General features: G+C 33.3%; 1 protein-coding gene across 1 annotated transcript; it reads left to right on the top strand.

Annotated features, from left to right (window-relative positions):
- Window positions 1–10,548: 10,548 nt before the first annotated feature.
- LOC124833245 (uncharacterized) lies at window positions 10,549–11,304 on the top strand. The gene has a single exon (XM_047307666.2). The coding sequence runs from the start codon at window positions 10,570–10,572 to the stop codon at window positions 11,302–11,304; it is 735 nt and encodes a 244-aa protein (XP_047163622.2). The 5' UTR covers window positions 10,549–10,569.
- Window positions 11,305–18,316: the final 7,012 nt, after the last annotated feature.

Here is an 18,316-nt window from a genome sequence, read left to right on the forward strand (position 1 = left end):
AGGTTTTGGCTTACAAACCAAATTGATGTTAGATGCCTCAGCTGAAGGTAATATCAAGTGCAAGACTCTAGAGGAAGCCTGTGAATTGATTGACAACATGGCTACCAATGACAATGAGATGCATAGTGAAAGAGGAGCTCCATCTTAGCAGAAGAGAGTCCTACAACTACAATCTCATGATGTTCTACTTGCACAGAATAAGATTATCACTCAACAATTGAAGAATTTGACGAAGAAACTCTCTTAATTGCCAAAGGAGTTGTAGAACGTTTCACAAGTTCAATAGAAACTCTGTGAATTATGTGGTGGTGATCATATCAATAGTCAATGTGCTTTGCCAGTAGAGGCCCAAGAAGAAGTCAACTATATAGGCAATCAAGTATGGACCAAGGTAAATTTGGGCAATCTGGGCAAGCAGGACAATTCAATAGACCACCGCAGCAATAATCACAATGGCAACAGATATCTGCGTTATCTGACAGAACTTCAAAGATTGAAGAAACCCTTCAACAGTTTATGTAGGTGACTATCTCCAACCATAAAAGCACTAAAGCTGCCATTAGAAATTTGGAGATACAGGTTGGCCAATTGGCTAAGAAGTTGGAGGAGATGCCTGACCGGAGTTTTGGGGCTAATACTGAAGTTAACCCTAAGGAGGAGTGCAATGCCATTATGACTAGAAGTGGCAAGATTTTAGATGATAGAAAAGATGAGAGAAAGGAGAAAGTTGAGTTGAGTAAAAAAAGAAGAGAATGAAGAGAGAAGATGTGAGGTTGAGAGAAAAGAAAAGGAGAAAGATGAAGGAGAGAAAAAGAAAGAAGAAGAGGAAGAGAGAAAAGAAAAGAAGAGAAAAGAAAAGGAGAGAGAAGAGAGAAAAAAAAATAGTTGAGAAGCCCCTTCCTTATCTGAAAAGCTTTTCAAAGGCTGAAAAAGAGAAGCAATATGGGCGTTTCATGGAGATCTTCAAGCAATTGGAGATTACTATGCCCTTGATCGAAGCATTGCAGCAAATCCCTGCTTATGCGAAGCACACGAAGCAATTCCTAAAAAAGAAGAAATATCTAGATGAGGAAAAAATTGAAGTGCAAGGTAATTGCAGTGCCATATTGCAGAAGACGCTACCTCCTAAATTCAAAGATCCGGGGAGTTTCACCATCCCTTGAACCATTGGGAATCATGATATCAGGAAGACTCTAGTTGACTTAGGAGCTAGTATCAATCTAATGCCCTTATTTATGCTTAAGAAGATTGGTGGTCTGGAGGTCAAACCTATAAAAGCAATCTTGCAAATGGTAGACAGGTCCATTAAGCATCCTTATGGTGTGGTAGAAGACGTGGTGGTGAAAATTGATAAACTCAAATTTCTAGTGGACTTTGTAGTGATGGAGATGGAGGAAAATGTAGAGATACCGCTCATCCTTGGAAGAAAATTCATGAGGACAGCTAAGGTTGTCATTCATGTGGATGATGGAGTTATAACGTTGAAAGACTAAGAGGAAGAGGTGACTTTCAATGTCTTTGAAGTTGGGCAACCAATACAAGTAACAAAGACTATAGTCCTAAAGCTAAAGACGAAGTTCTATCAGTGACTAGTCTACCTGATAAAGTTGCCAAGACGGTCAAGAGGAATCATAGTTGTTGCTTTCCAAGGCTAAAGGAAGATGATGGAGATAAGGAAGAAAAACTCGTTCACCATGACTCTATGATGGAAAATAATGAACCCTACCTTGGCAAACCAATGGAATTCAAGAACAAGTTATGTGTTATCAAGGATATAAAGGCAAATGGAGTTCTTGAGATTGAGGCTCCTTACTCTAGGAGAGTCAAGTTGGTGACAAGAAAGATGCTGAGATTATGTTGGTGTCATGAAAGGAAGAAGCAAATATACATTGAAAATCAAACTTGAGCTTTATTGGGTCAAACTAGTGACGTTAAAGAAGCGCTTACTGGGAGGCAACCCAACTTTCTAAACTTATCTTTTTAATTTATGTTCGTCTTTATGTTATTTAGAATAGGTTATGATGTACTTGGCTTAAAACTTATCTGTGATGCAATGGTTTGATGATTATATGTTGTGAGTATTGCTTTATGATGCTTATTATATTGATTGATGTTGAGATGATGCATAATGCTGATATACAAGTGGTTGCTCACAATATTGTGAAACAAATGCATGAGGTAAACTTGTGATTGTGATATTGAGCAAGATGCTTATCTAAATGTTGGACCTTAAATTAGCCCGTGTGAGGATTGAACTCTAGAGTTTTTGTGAATGATTGCTATTACTTTGAAAACATGAATGATTTTGCCCAGGTTTCTATGATTGAATCACTTGCTTGCTTGTGTCATATGATCAAGGTCATTTGTTGTTATCCCTTTTTAGCCAATGCATGATTTTAGCCCAATCAAAGAGAGCACAATGTGTTCTATCCTTTGAACCTTTAGCCTTAAACATGATATGAAAACCCTTTATGAAAATCTTTACCTTGAGTTAAGTTGAGAATATTTGTGTGGTATTGATAAAGGTTCAAGTTTGGGGTTGTTGGGAAATCTAAAAAGGGAAAATAAAAAGAATAAGCATTGAGCTAAGTATTGAGCAAATGAAAAGCAAAAGAAAAAGAAAAAAAAAGCTCAATGCAAGGGAAAGTTGGGAATAAGTGAGAATGGTTTCTTGAAAAAGAGAGATTGTGTTTAAATGATGAAATTATGAATGACTCTCTTAACTCAAGGATTTTATGATATGGAAAAACCAATGTTCTTCTTAGCCCAGCCACATTACAAGCCATAGAAAAGTCCTTGTGATGACAAATTGCTTGTGAGTTTTATTGATTGTGGTTAAATCAAAAACAAAGTTGTTTTATGTGACATTGTGATAGTAGAGTGAATGAGTCACCTCTATATACACCTGTGTGTTTGAGAGAAACACTTTTCCTTGGTGAGGAGTAGTTCCATGTATGCATGGTTACATCTTTGCTTGGTTGATTGATCATTCATGAGGATAACATCTGTTGAATATTTTGTGATTAGGTGAGCACCACAATGAGTTGATTGAATCAAGGCATTTATTCATCTTGAATGATATTCTTTATAATAAGCTGATATGAGCAATTACTTGTCTTGAAAGAAAAGGTTTTGAAATGTGTTGAAACCATTGTATTGATTGTTTGAAAGCTAAGTTACATTTTGTTTGTTTGAGGACAAGCAAAGTTCTAAGTTTGGGGTTGTGATAATGGTTGAATTTACCGTTATTTGATACTTAATTTTGATACTAAAAACACCCTTTTTGACTTAGAAACTAGCTTGAAATCATAGTTTTGTGTGAATAAAAGAGTTGAAGGTGAATTTAATGATTTCATGATAGATTTCCTTATTTTCAATAGGAATTGAGATGATTTGGAAGAAGAGTTGAAGTAGTAAGGAGTTGGAACTCAGGAAGAGTTGGAAAAGCATAAGAAAGGAGGATCGCAGCAACGCTGAGCGCAATTTTAGGGGCCCTCAGCGCCGAAGTACACTGTCTCATGCTTGGCTGCCCTTTTTCTAAAGCCCTCAGCATAGGAAGTCCCTGGCTCGCGCCTGGGCGCCCTTTTTGGGGCGTTGAGCGCCATTTCATTGAGTCGCAACACGCCTGCTTGCCTTCTAAGCTGACCTTGAGCGTCATATGATTCGGCATGCCGCCCGGGCGCCCTAAGTGGGGCATTGAGCGCCAGTTTCGTGGGCTTGGACTCGTTTTCTGTTAATTTTATGTTCAATTTAAAGACTTTGACGTCTTAGGGATTGTATCTTTTGACAGAAGAGGCGTAGAAACACACTTTTTGACCCCTCGAAGGCGGATTTGGATGTGGAAGCTCTTATCTTCAACTTCTAGGGTTTTATCTTTCATTCTTTTTCCATTATTCATCTAGTTTCACCATGTCAATGGTGAACTAAATTCAATTTGTTGTTGGGGAATGATGTAAACCTTTGTAAACTCTCATGTATTGAATTGATTCTTAATTATATATGCTTCTTTCATTTCTTGTTAGAGTAATTCTTCTTCACTCAATGCTTGCTTTGTTTAACTCATTCATTAGCATGATTTATGATTTGCATGAGTACCGGAAGGTATCTTACAATTTAGGTTCTGGAGAATTATTCCCAAAAGCAGTATTGCTCAGGAATGGGGGTATGAGTAGGGGTGGGCAAACTGCACTATTTGCACTGCACTATAAATCTATTACAATTAACTATAAAATAGTTTAAAAAAACTGAACTGAACTAAAAAATAGTTCAAAAAAACTGAACTAAACTATTTTTTAGTTCAGTTAACTACAAAACAGTTCAGTTAACTATAACACATTTTTCTTCTTTCATAAGATAAGTTTTTCATATTTTATTATTTAAGAGACACTTGAGAGAGTGGATCACTGACCCAATAGAACATATCCCAGATTTCAGAAATTGTTGAATTTCCTCTTACTTGTTCTTCGGTTCTAATTGTTTGATACTGAGAGAAATTAATCAGAGGCACAACAGAACAAGGGGATGCAACAACAGAACCTCATTCTTCCTTTGGCTTTCGGTAGGAAGGAAAGCAGAGATTGGATGGTTGAATAAAGAGAGATTATATTAAATCTGTTAGTTGATCATGCAAGGGTGACGACACAACAAATGCAGTTTATATATGTATGGTTCAGGTACTATAAGGAACAAAAGTTTAAGGTTAGGTGTACTTTGATTAATGCTTTGTTTATATTTCTGTCTAGAAAAATATAAATCAGTTAACCTCACCCAACTGCTAACTGCTATTTGATTGTTTTTCTATCAGTGTGTGTAAAACATATGATGCCCATTCTTAATATGCTATGTTTCAGTTCCTCTATCACTGGATACAATTATCGCAGAGGTGAAGACTGATACAGGACTGATTCAATTAATCTGGTGGCTAATCACCAATGTTAGTCAACTGCGTTTTAAATAGGATTTAACTTCTTCCAACTGAAGAAAAAAAACATGGTGGGCAACGCCGCATCCAGCCAGGGCAGGGTCCCAATTTCAGAAATAATTGGAAAGGAGAGAGGGATAGAAAAGCAGGCAAAGTCACAGTTTCAGAAATAATTGGAAAAGAGAGAGGGATACAGTTCTAGTTCTCCTACAGTTAACTGAACTAAAATTGTAAACAGTTCAGTTTTAAAAATTAAACTATAAAACAGTATATTTAAGTTTTTAGTAAAAATGGATTAGTATTTTTTAGTATTATATAGTACAGTTAACTATAGTTAAGTATGGATTAGTTTATTTTTCCCAACCCTAGGTATGAGTTCTGGTTGTCTTAAGCTATTAATCGTAATGCAAAATTAATTGTTAGGGATGCGAGGAATTGTGACCTAGTAATTAAGGATAGGCTTTCTTCGCTGAGGAATCGGGTTTTAAGTACTTTAGATAGTGACATTGACATTAATGAAGAATTAGAACTCGTATATACATGAGAGCAAACTAGGTGAAATCTAACCCCAACAACATATTCATCCCATAATGTCAAATTCATCCGTTCATCTGTGCACTTCTGTCCAATTGATCAAGTTGCATGCATATTTACTTTTTTGTATTTGCATTTTAAACCAAAACATTTTGTTCTCAAGTCTTATTTAATCAAGATATCACATAATTGTTTAGGCCGTGAGTCTCTTGGGAAACAATACTTTGTGTTACCATGTTTATTAATTGATACGATTCGATACACGTGCCGAAGTCTTAACAGAGGAATGTTTTTATATTTTTGGGGGAGAAAAGTATATTATGGGAAGGGAGAGACCAAACTCTCGACATCTTGGATGTAAACCTATGTACTCAATCAAATGTTTGAGTGGCCTGTATCATTTGTACATAACCACCTTATTTGGTTTTTAATTCTCAAAGGGGTTATAGATTGATTGAAGTTATACCAAATATGTTATGTACTACTTTTACCATTTTGTTTGTTCATGAATGTGGTTTGTTATATGGCTGGGATACATGCTATTAAAGGGGTCTCAATTGAATTATTGTTGTGCTTGTTGAATTCACGGTTGAAGTCTTAGTGGAAGAGGCCGAGAAGGTCATGGTCGAGGTGACCATGAAGATAGTAAAGAATAAACCGGTCTCCAAAACTAGCATGACCGAGGACAAGGTAAAGACCAGGGAGGTCAGTTAAGTAGCTCAGGACTTGAGTGCTTTAAAAATCACGACTACTATGCAAATGATTGTAGATGGGTCAAATGTTACTATTGTGAAAAGGCTAGAAAATTTTCAAAAGAGTGTTTGGAACGTAGCTCAAAAGTCGAAATTGTTGTTGATGGCACGTAGCTCAAAAGTCGAGCAGAAGAGAATAGAGAATTTGGAAAGTGTTTTGAACAACAAGAAGAGAGTTAGGCAAGAATGTCGAGTGGAAAGGAGAGCTTGATAAGTTTGTAGAATGGAAAGAAGAAATCGACAAGGTTGTCGAGCAACAAAGAGAACTCAACCAAACAGCCGAGCGGTGTTATGAACTCGACAAGACAACCGAGTAGAATGGATAGGACAACAAGACTCCCTAATAGATCAGTGGTTCATTTGAATAGGTTGGCATTGTGATTGGAGAGCTCAAAGAAGTATATGAAAAGTTCGAAGAGCAACTCGACAAGATTGTCGAGTAGGGCGGTGAAGTCGGCAAAATAACCGAGTAGTGTGATGAACTCTGAAAAATAGTTGAGTAGCAAGGGGAACTTGGCAAGGAAGCCGAGTATCATGGATAGGTAGGCCATACAACTATGTAGTTTAGAGAGGTTCAATGAAAGATCGAAAGAAGTTATGGAAAACTCAGATAACCCGTGGAGGTGCCTTGCAAGCTTGATGGAGAGTTTTTTGGAGAACTCATAGGAGAGCTCGAAAGATTGTGTAGAGAGCTCGGTGGAGAGATCGGTAGAGAGTGCGAAGGAGAGTTTGCTGGAAAGCTTAGTGGAGAGCTCGGAAGAACGTGTAAAGAGCTTGGTTGGAGCTTAGAGAAATTAATGGAGAGCCCAAATTGCCCTATAGAACATATCAATAGCTCAAACATCTCAATGTGGAAGAAAAAGAAGTAAGAACATTACTCTCATCTCCATCCCTATCATTTTCTAGGAGATAGTGTAACCCCCCAATTTTAGGGTGTCACGAGTTATTACAGAAACTGTATACGTTAAAACTTATTATAGTGCGAAAATGTGTTTAAAGAAACTCTTTATTCAATGTGCATGATTAATTCAAAACGTAATGGTTCCAAAAGTCTTGTCCAATTACATTATTAAAAAATAATGAAAATAACGAAGAAAATAAAGTAACTTAAATTACATAGTCTCAGAAATCCAAAATCAAAATAACTTTAAAAGAAAATCTCAAGTATGTCTCCTATCATCTCTCGCATTTATCATGTATCTAGAACATCTGTAAAATCATCCAAAACCCATCATCATGCAAATTTCAACCTAGACAAACCCAACACACTGCATATGATCATCATATCATTCTTTACTATTGATAGGGGGAGCTATATGAAAGCTAAACCCAAACCCTTGTGTGTTTTTGATGATGACAACAACATAAATGTTTTAATAGTTTCTTGCACACATTGAGCAAAGCTATGCTTATATGGTTGTTTGTACTTGAACTATTTGTTTTGCATACTTATTGTTATACATGAGTTTATATCTGTGGTATGCATATTCATGGTTTTGAATGATAAAACTCTTTGCACAATGCATTATCTGTATGAATTAATCGATTACAGTGTTTATGTAATCAGTTAGATTCATCATATATCAGTATATGCTTAATTGTGACAAACTGCAAGTTTTAACCGATTACATTATATGTATAATCGATTAAAACTCGTGTCTTCGCTTATATTTATTTGCTGAGTGTAGTAATGAGTTTTGAAGTGAAAAAGTTTTCAAATTTGCTTAAGTGTTATACTTAACCGATTACACAATTTTCTTAATCGGTTAAATCTTGTGTATTTTGAAAACTTGTTTTCTTGATAAGTCTTAACAACCATAACAGTCATATTTTTAATTATTTTGACTTGCATTAATTGGACAATCGATTACATTAAATGTGTAATTTGTTAAATGTGTTTTATTGTAATTCTGTTATAGCAGTGTTAATTGCTTAACCGATTACATTAATAATATAATCGATTAAGATGCGTCAAACTTGAGAAAACTATAAATTGACGCACAATTCTTGCATTAAACAACTTTTGAATATTATCTTTCATATATGACAAAGTTAGTTGAGATCTTAAATTACAGGAGCGTTCATTCTCCAAGAATCAAGAAACATTTTGTTTGGAATATTCAAAGGATTCTTGAAGGAATTGTTGTGTGCTTACATTTGTTAATCACCATCTGCACTCTTAGGTGTTTTGAATCAGATTAGTGTTGATTTGCAACCTGTGGATTGTGGTTTCTCTGTTGTCGGTGGCCAGGAAGAGAACGTGGAGTTCTGGTTACTTTGAGGGGTGTCTCAAAGGGTTTATGCAGAAAGATGATTGTTCTTTTTGTGTTGTTTTTCTATATTAGATTTGGAATTGGACAGGAGATTGCATTAAGAGGGTATCTCTGTAATTCTTGCTGTATAACTCAATCTATATAGTGAAGTGTCTTTCAATCTCAGGTTGATTGAAAGAGGATTGGATGTAGGCATTGAGGCTGAACTAGTATAAATCTTGGTGTTTGTCTTTCTATCCTTTATCTCTTTTTCATTTCATTACATTCTTTATTTGCTTGTATTTCAAGAAAGGGTTAAACATTTTCCAAAGTTTTTGAAAAGAAAATGTGTATTAAACAAAACCAATTCACCTCCCCTCTTGGTTGGGAAATAAGGCCTATCTTTTTCCACATTTACAACATATACTTGGATGGTAAAACCTCCAAACAACATACCTCTAACCCCCTTTTGGCATCAATACATATTATCTTGGAAAAACACAACAAAAGTCATACATACTTTCTCATAGGAAAAGCCCAACAAAAACATGATATAAACCCTATCATCATGCAAAACATATTCTCACACATACACAAGTATAAAAACAAGCATTTCCTTTCAAGATAATTAAGAACATACATTATACAACAAACAAGGTAAGCTTCCCTACACCCCTCAAGAAAATCAAGATTATACCCATCAGTCTGAGAAACAGAAACACCAATCAAGATCTCATGCCCATACAATAAAGCACAAAAGGTAAGCTTCTCTATACCTTTGCTAATCCTAAAGCTTTATCTATACCCCAAACAGTACAAATCTTCCTTAGCACTAATGTTTTCTACAATTGGGTCCTTTTCTACAAACAAACCAACATACATGATTAATATTAACACACAAATCGTCACTACTCAAACAAACCTACCAAATATATGTTGTACTTTATTATATTAAAATCAAGAAAAGAACATAACAAATATAATTTAACCAAGATGTAAAAACAAAAAACCAAAATTTCACGACTATTTTATTTCTTAGTATATTTTTCACGGGTATTTGAATCAAGGTAATTGATCACGAAGTCTTTTTAGTATTATTCTTCTCAATAGAGCCTAGCTCAATTTTTCTTTAATAGACTAATCTTTTGATAGCATTTTACCACTTACAATAGATAAACTAAAGGTGTAAATGTTTTTACACAATCATTCAATGGGAAACCATTTTTTAAGTTTATACAAGTTAGTAAACTTTTAATTGATTGTAAGGATGTAACAGTATAAATTATCAGGACAATAATCAAAATATATGTAATTAAAAATTAGTAAACACATGTGTAGGTTATACAAATACAAGTTTATTCTTTATATATATATATATATATATATATATATATATATATATATATATATATATATATATATATATATATATATATATTTACTTAATGCTCCGCTGTCAATCCCTTGAGATAAACATTATAAACATGTTATATTTTATCATTATTATTATTGTCTATTATTTAATTTGTCGTCTTTTAAATTTATCTAAAATGGTTATAGACAAAAGTACAAAACTGTTAAAAGTAACGGTGTTTCTTTCTCTAATTGTAGGTGCCCGAGACATTTTCTATAAGACAAGTTCATTTTTTCGACACATACCAACCACTAGATCTATAAATTCTCTCAAGGGACAAAGTTACCAGCAGATTCCTGGACTCTTAATTCTATCATCCTTGTTAACATGGATATGCCACACCCCGATTTCCTCTGTCATGTGAGTTTGCAAATTCTGCTCAAGTTTCTTTCATCATTTTCTTTAATTTATGTAAATTAGTTTTCTTTTTTATCACGAAATTAATGATGTTTAATTATCCGCATGCATCAATACCATTATTAGTTTGACATTAATTGTCCTTTAACATGCCAAAATCGTCATTCTTGTTCACAATTCTATTCATAACGTATATGTCTGATTGCATTGAGATCTGCTGCATGGATATGTAAAGAAATTAAAACTTTGAAGTCTTATGATAATACTATAATTTAATTTTTTATGTTGTCTTTTATACATGTCAATTTTCAGAAACCTGAAGCTAAGGAAACCGGAAGAATGAATAGTTCAAGGCACCGTCCGTTACACACTTGTGGACTTTCCATCTTAGTCATTGTTGATATTATCATAGGAAAAACCCAACATATGAATGGACCATTAGGTTCAACGTTGAAAAGGGTAACGAAGTTAGCCAAATTCGCCGTGCCCCTTATCTACGCCATGCAAATCTATTGGCTTACAATTCTCTCCTTCATCGATGATGCCATTCTAGCAATTGAAAAAGTTATAGAGAAACTGTTTCCCCATTCAACACGTGTGTTCGACAAAGTTGATGAAATTGTGGTAATGATAGTGTCCTTTCCCGAGAAATTTGAAGGTGCAATGAACAAGTTTCCTACAATAATCCGTGAGTTCCCCTTTCTGAATCGGGCACTGACCCTTATGATCTCAAGGTGGAACACGAGAACAACAGGTGTTGATAGGAGTTGCAATGAAGGGTACATGGATTTGGAAAACTTTCCTCCTATAATATCAGAGTGTGAATATAAAGGGATTCATGACATTGCATTGCAGAGTCTCGTAAAAGGGTCATACAAGGAAGCTTTGGAGAGAGGGAAAGAAGATGACCCACAAGAGAAAATGGAGATAGGGTGTGAGGTTGAGAAGAAGGTAGATAAAGGTGATTATTGTGAATGCAAAGAAGGAAGAGAGAAGAATCATATGAATAATAAAGAGTGTGATGATGCTATTGTGAAATGTCTTGTTGGAGAAAGTGTGAAAGATGGTAGTTAATTTACCAAATTTATCACTTGACAATTATGATTATAATCCATCTATATTGGATTGTTTCTTTTAATATTTTCATATTTTTGTATCTTATGAAGATTGATTAGAACTATAGAAATGTGTAGTTCCAGACTACACAAATTTGTACCTTATTTGAACCAAAAAAATGAAACTAGAATGTTTTTCCTATATTGCCTCATATTTATCATACTAACATTCTTGGCTTCCATGGCTAACTATTAATATATATATATATATATATATATATATATATATATATATATATATATATATATATATATATATAGATATAGATATAGATATAGATATAGAGTTTGTTCTTTTAATTGTTATTTGAAATCTTGTAAGATGTTTTTTTATTAGTAAACGTTAATTGTTAGTTTTTTTTTAAAGAAAATTTGAACTCAACCTTTTTCACTTTCTTTTTTAGTTTTTATCATTAGATCGTCCTTATATCTTCTACTTGTTGAAAAGTAATTGTTAATTAAATCCTTTTTAGCGTAGGTAAATCAATATCTTTGCGCTTGACCATTGATTAGATGTTAGATAATACTCTTTTGTTTAATCAAATAATGTTATTACTGCCTTAACCGAACGGAATAATTTACTTATCATTATTATTCACCGCATCAGCAATGGTTCATGAGGCATTAAAATGTAGCTTGTTCTTACTTTTGAAAGAAGAACAGCTGTTAATATATCGATGTCATCTGTTAGAATTCAGAAAAAAAAATGTTTTTTTAACACTTATACGTTAATCTAGATTAGAGAAAGAAACAAAGAAAGAACTGATAAATATAATCGTAATTATATATAATGGGATAAGAAGGAAAAATTCTCAATGAGTTGTCTATAATGTTTAGTTTGGTGTCCAAAAACAAGTATATGAATAGTATATTCATAAATGTAATCACATAATGTTTTTAAGAAATACTTCTAAATAGAAAAACACGAAGATAATATCATTTTCCCTAAAAATTAAAATAGACTGACTTTTTTAATAATATGATTAGCTTTCTACATATATACAATTAATTTCTTCTCTTGTTCTTTTAGATACAAACTTAAACACTTTTAAAAGGTGACTCAAGATTAAGTTTGAACATTAATTTTAATGTGTGGAGTTATCAATCAATCTAACAAAAGTGAATTTGAACTTAATTTTCCATAAAAAAAAATTACTACTAACATTTAGATAAATGAATAATGACTAAAAGAATCGCATACTTAAAAAATGACTCTAAATAAGAATGTAGATACAACTTCTAGTAAATTAATGTAATCAATAACAAATATTGTCAAAACAACATACAAGAAACTAAAACATAACAATATCCTTCTTTTTGTAAAAAAAAAAAAAACTAAATTTAATGAATCATCTATGGACAGGTAAACCCGCTGAAAATCATACTACCACTAGAATTAGAAAGAAAGAAAAAAAAACTAGGAATCAAGAACTAGTTACGATTTTAGAACTGATTTTCAAATTTGTGATGAATTTCTAGAAACAACCAAATCAAGCTATGTTTCACATTCAAGTCATTCTTTATACAAACTTGTATTTTAACCTTGTTTTGTTTTGAAGACCAAATGACAAGGATCTTAATGAGATCTAGCTTGAAAAGATTATGGTTATTAAATTTTATTTTAATTTCTTGTATATGAAAGACAAAACAATAAAGATTTTAGGAAGGGGATTATATAAATGTGAAGGTTTGCTTTAAGAGAAAAACAAAATAAGATGAACAACACATGAAGGAGATAATGTAAAGAAAGAAAGTAAAAACAAATAAAAAAGTGTAGGAATAAACTTAAATCGATAACAGTGTTTAAACGTTGCAAAAGAACAGAGTCAGGGATATGTTATGTTTTTATTATTTAAGGTCATTATTATTGTAATAATTGATAATATTATGGCTTGAAAATGAAAGGCCAATTGTTTGTCTTTAAATTGTAGAAGTTGAAGAAACTAGATCTCAAACTGCATCCATGTTGTGAAACGTCGAAAAGATGGGGTAGCAAGCTCAGACCGAGCTGTATGATGACAAGAAGATTGTAAGTCGAACTTGGTCTGAGTTGTTCAAACAACTCGACAAGACAATCAAGTAGCATAGACAGGTTGACATTTTGCAAGGAGAGCTTGGCCAAGCAGCCAACTATCGTGGGGAGGTCAGCCAAATACCTGAATAGTCCACAAAAGGGAAAAGAAAGCTTGGACATCTTGGTGGAGATCTCGTGGGAGAATTTTGTAGAGCGCTCACTGGATAGCTTCACAGAAAGCTCGGAAGAACATATAGAGAGCTCAAACAACTAATTGGAGAGACCAATTAGCTTGGTGGTGCTTTTGAATAGCTCTGTTGATCACGAGATAAAGGTGAAAAAGTTATTGGAGAGCCCGAATTGGCGACTACATAGCTTAGTGGAAAGCTTGACGGAGTTTATGGAGAGCCCGAACAGCCCGAAAAGGTGCTTGGAGAGCTCGCAGAACTCAGTGCAAAGCTCGTCCGAGAACTCGGTGGAGAAATTGCAAAGCTCAACAGTGTATGTTGATAGCGGTTGGCTTGGAGACCAAGTAGCTTGGTAGATGGTGAGGAGAGCCCAGTCAACTTCATAGAGATTTAAGATAGGCTTAGCGTGAACGATTATGGAGCGGCGAAGTCTACTAGGGTTTTGTTCGGGAGGTTGCTCAACCCGACGCAAAGCCAATTTAGCGGAGAGGAGCCATATCTTCGAATTTTGGAATTGCATCTTGAAACATCGGTGACAGTGTTGAAGAAAAAGAAGGATCACTTGATGGAAGCAAAGAGAACAATATTCACTACAAGAAAAATTCCATTTATATACAAATTATTATATACGAATTTTGATTCAGATAAGAGCTTTGTTACATATGAATTTTATATACGGATAAATTACATACTTCGAATGTAATGAAGAAAAGATTTATATACGGATTTTTCGTATATAAAATCTATATATAATGATGTCACCTTTTGGCGGGAGCTTTGCCAAGAAAAAATATGTACATAAAGTTTGTATGTGAGTTCTCCTTTATATACACATATTAGATACGGATTTTACAATCAATGATCCTCTCTTTTTTCTATTCACTCGTTTTATTTATTTTATTTATTTTTCACACTATTTTTTTTACTTAGTTTTTATTTGTTTTATTATTTTTATAAAATTTTCATTTTTTATTTACTTTTTGATTGTTTTTTTAAAACTTTTATCTCACTTTTTTTAAAGAAATTTTGTTGAGTGTTGACAATGCTTTAACCTAATTTAATCTATTATTAATCGATCATTTACACTATAAAAATATAAAATTTTAGTATGGGTTATTTTTAACATTAGTGAGAGGTTTAACTCTCGAAAAATACAATTTTCGTGATTGCAAAAACCCCGCCGAAATTAGCAGGAGTTTTCAAAAAACCGTTGGGAATGACAGAGATTTTGCAAAAAATACTGAGAATGGTAGGGATTTTGCAAAAACCGTAAAAAATGACAGGATTTTTTAGAAAACCACCGGAAATGGCATGGATTTTTCAAAAGCCGCCGGAAATGACATGGATTTTTCCAGAAATGCATGTCAAATTGTTTTTTATATTATTTAGTTTATTATGATAAAAGAAATCTATAATAAAGAAAAACACATAATAAAATAATTTGAAACAAAAATTAAATATTAGATAAAATGAACTATAAAATGTTTTGATACAAGTAATTGTTCAATATAAATAGTAAGATTTTTCAAATATACATTAAAGAGAAACATGTTCACTAAATGGAAAATGTTCATCTTCGTTTGGAAGCTTATGCACTTCTTCCATGTTCTTTAGTATCTCTCTTAAAATAAGGCGACTGGTTTCTGTATTGAACGTAAACTGGTGTTAGCATCAAGCTATCATATCAAGCTTTTCTTTATCCGATAATAATACGACTGTAAGTAAGAAACTAATAAAGAAATCATGAAATGAGACCAAATGAAGTTTTACACAATTTAATAAAACTCAAATATAATGCATGTCACCAATGGCTAACAAAAAAAATTAATAGTTAATAAATCAAATATATAACGTATTTGGATTAGCTATGAAAAAGATTACTTATAATCAGTTATTGTTACAATCCATTATAAAAAAAAAATTGCTTGGATATGTTATGTGACAACATATTATAAAATAGTCTATTTCAATAAACAAAATGTCTAATAAATCACATTTTTCATAATTAAGTTAAAAATTAAAAAGGTTTCAAATTATTTGTCATAATTTGTTTCGTATTGTAAATCATAAATAATTTAAGGTTAGAAATAAAATAGAAAAACAATAAGGAATTTGATTTATAACTGAGAGAGGAGAAAATGGCTTATGGCTTGTACTTTGCACTTTACATTAGATGATCACTTGGGATCAGCATTCAACAAAAACTGAACAAACAAACCGCACATAATCCCTTCAAAGAAACTCCAAGTAAACTAACTCCATTACTACCTACCAAGTTCAAAACAACGTTTGAGAAAATTACCTTCTGAATAACTTTCTAAGTAGCTTTCCTAAGTCAGAGATTTTTCCTGAGTAAGAGAGCACCGAAGTAGTCAAATAGCTAAAAACAAAAACTCAAAGGGCACGGTGACTAACATTGATTATAGAAATATAAATTATAAATTTAATATCATTTAACCTAATAAATCAAAACTAAAATGAACAAATGATATATAAGATAATCGATGTTATATGTACTACGTAAGTGTATGAACCAGCAACTACAATTGGAAGTCGAGTTCCAAACAAGGATTGAAGAAATGTGCTTATTCCAGAAACAAACAAGTGTCTGAAACACTCGTGTCTTCTAAGCCTACATTGATCAAAGCATGAAAGTATTACTCTTGACTGAAAGTATTCCAGAAACAAACAAGTGTCTTCCCTGCCATGATCACTCTTGATTGACTTGATCTTGAGATTGTTTTCATTTTGTACCATAGCTACAAACTTCTTGAATAACATGAAAGTATTACTTTTTACAGCAAGAAAAAAAGTCCAGGTATATATAGAGAAATCATCTACAATTACCAAACCATAAAGATTTCCACCAAGGTTTTTGATTCTTGAGGGACCAAAAAAATCCATATGAAGAAGCTCAAGAGGTCTAGTGGTAAACATTTCTCTCTTAGTTTTAAAAGAAGTTTTTTTTTTGCTTTCCCTCTTGACAAGCGTGACAAAGCCTATCAGAAACATATTTTATGTTTGGTAGACCACCAAAAAAATTCCTAGATACAAGTTTATTTAATTGTGCCATATGAATATGAGTCAGCCTCTTATGACACAACCAAGCATCAACATCTTTAGACAACAAGCATATAACAGATTTAAAGGATGTTTTCCTAAAGTCAATCATATAGATATTGTTACACCTTTTTCCAATTAGCAAAAGCTCATTTGTTGAGTCATTGTAGATAAAACAGTGGTTAGGTTCAAAGGTAATTTTTAGTCCTTTATCACATATTTGACTTATATTAAGAAGATTATGTTTTAGTCCTTCAATAAGCAAAACATTTTCAATTACATATGAAGATGGTGTTTGATTTTTACCGATTCCAACAATTTTACCCTTATTGTTGTCTCCATATGTAACGTGGCCACTTGTCTTATGAGAGAGACTGATGAATCTGGTTGGATTACCTGCCATATGTCTAGAGCACCCACTGTCCAGATACCACATTGATTGTTTTTCTCCTTGTTCTGCAGATGCTTCAGCAGTGTTTGATTTTACCATCATGCTTAGGTCAGTTCGCTGTAGTTTTTGGTCCTTACACAGCTCCCGAACATCCTTGGGATTGATATCAGTTTTCTTTGTATTAAAAATATGGTGAACTTTTCTGCCAACAGGTTTGATTCTTTTTCTTCAGATTTCAAATTGTTGGTGCTACTCTCATTGGTACCATAGTTAATTGGTAAGTAATGTTTAATTCTGTTTGAGCTAAATCTTTGAATTGCAAAAACCCTAATCCTCTTTTTTTTTTCTGTTGGGCACAAAGTTGGTGTGCGAGGTGATTCGCATATATGGGAGCCTTGCCATTTTCTTGGTGAAGCTTCTCGGTAGAAGACCTAAGAAGCGTTACAAATGGGAGCCTTTGAAGGAGGACGTTGAGTTGGGAAACTCTACCTATCCCATGGTTCTAGTTCAAGTCCCAATGTACAACGAAAGAGAGGTAGCACAGCAGATTATCTTTCTCCATCTATTTTCACTCACTCGTCTTCAACGTGCTTTTTTTCACATTTCTAAATGTAGTAGGTTTATCAGCTCTCAATCGATGCCGCTTGTGGGCTTTCTTTATGGTATTTATTCTTAACCTCTACAGGTTAATGCTGTTGAAGTTTTTATAAGGGATGTTAAAACAAGTGATGAGGCTTGTTCTTTAGCACTCAAGGTATCCAAATCCAAGATGCATCGTGAATTTTGGGGTTTTTTAGAAAAATATGGCTATCGCTATGAGGGTGATCATACTCGAGCCTTACTTCCTTGTAAGGTGCGATTCTAGTTTTGTTGCCCTTGTAAAAATAGGATCTGCATCTTTAGGAACTGAGCATCTTAAGGCAATGTGTCCATATGACTTTTATAATTAACTTCATCTGTTGTTTTGAATTTGAAGGTTGGATCCCATTACCCAAAGGTAGGATCTGATAAATAGTAATGACAGGATTCCTTTTACAATAGCTTGTTTGAGGAGGAACTTACACAAGTACAGGATTACAACATTGGCCACCCTGGTAGTTCACTTCTTGGTTATTTATGACATTCTGTTCATATTAAAGTATAATGGAATGTTCTATGGCCTTGTCTCTTTTATTAACTTGCATTTTTTTTAACTTTTGAGAATGAGGCAAAACATTTGTTCATTTTCATGTTTTTGTTATTCTAAATTAGTTATGAACTCATTAACTAAAGCTACATGTTCACTAGTGTAGAATTGGCTTTTAACGTCAGTCCGTAG

This window comes from Vigna umbellata, chromosome 1 (assembly GCF_029865625.1).
Source record: "Vigna umbellata cultivar VRB3 chromosome 1, Vumbellata_1.0, whole genome shotgun sequence".
Lineage (NCBI taxonomy): Eukaryota > Viridiplantae > Streptophyta > Magnoliopsida > Fabales > Fabaceae > Vigna > Vigna umbellata.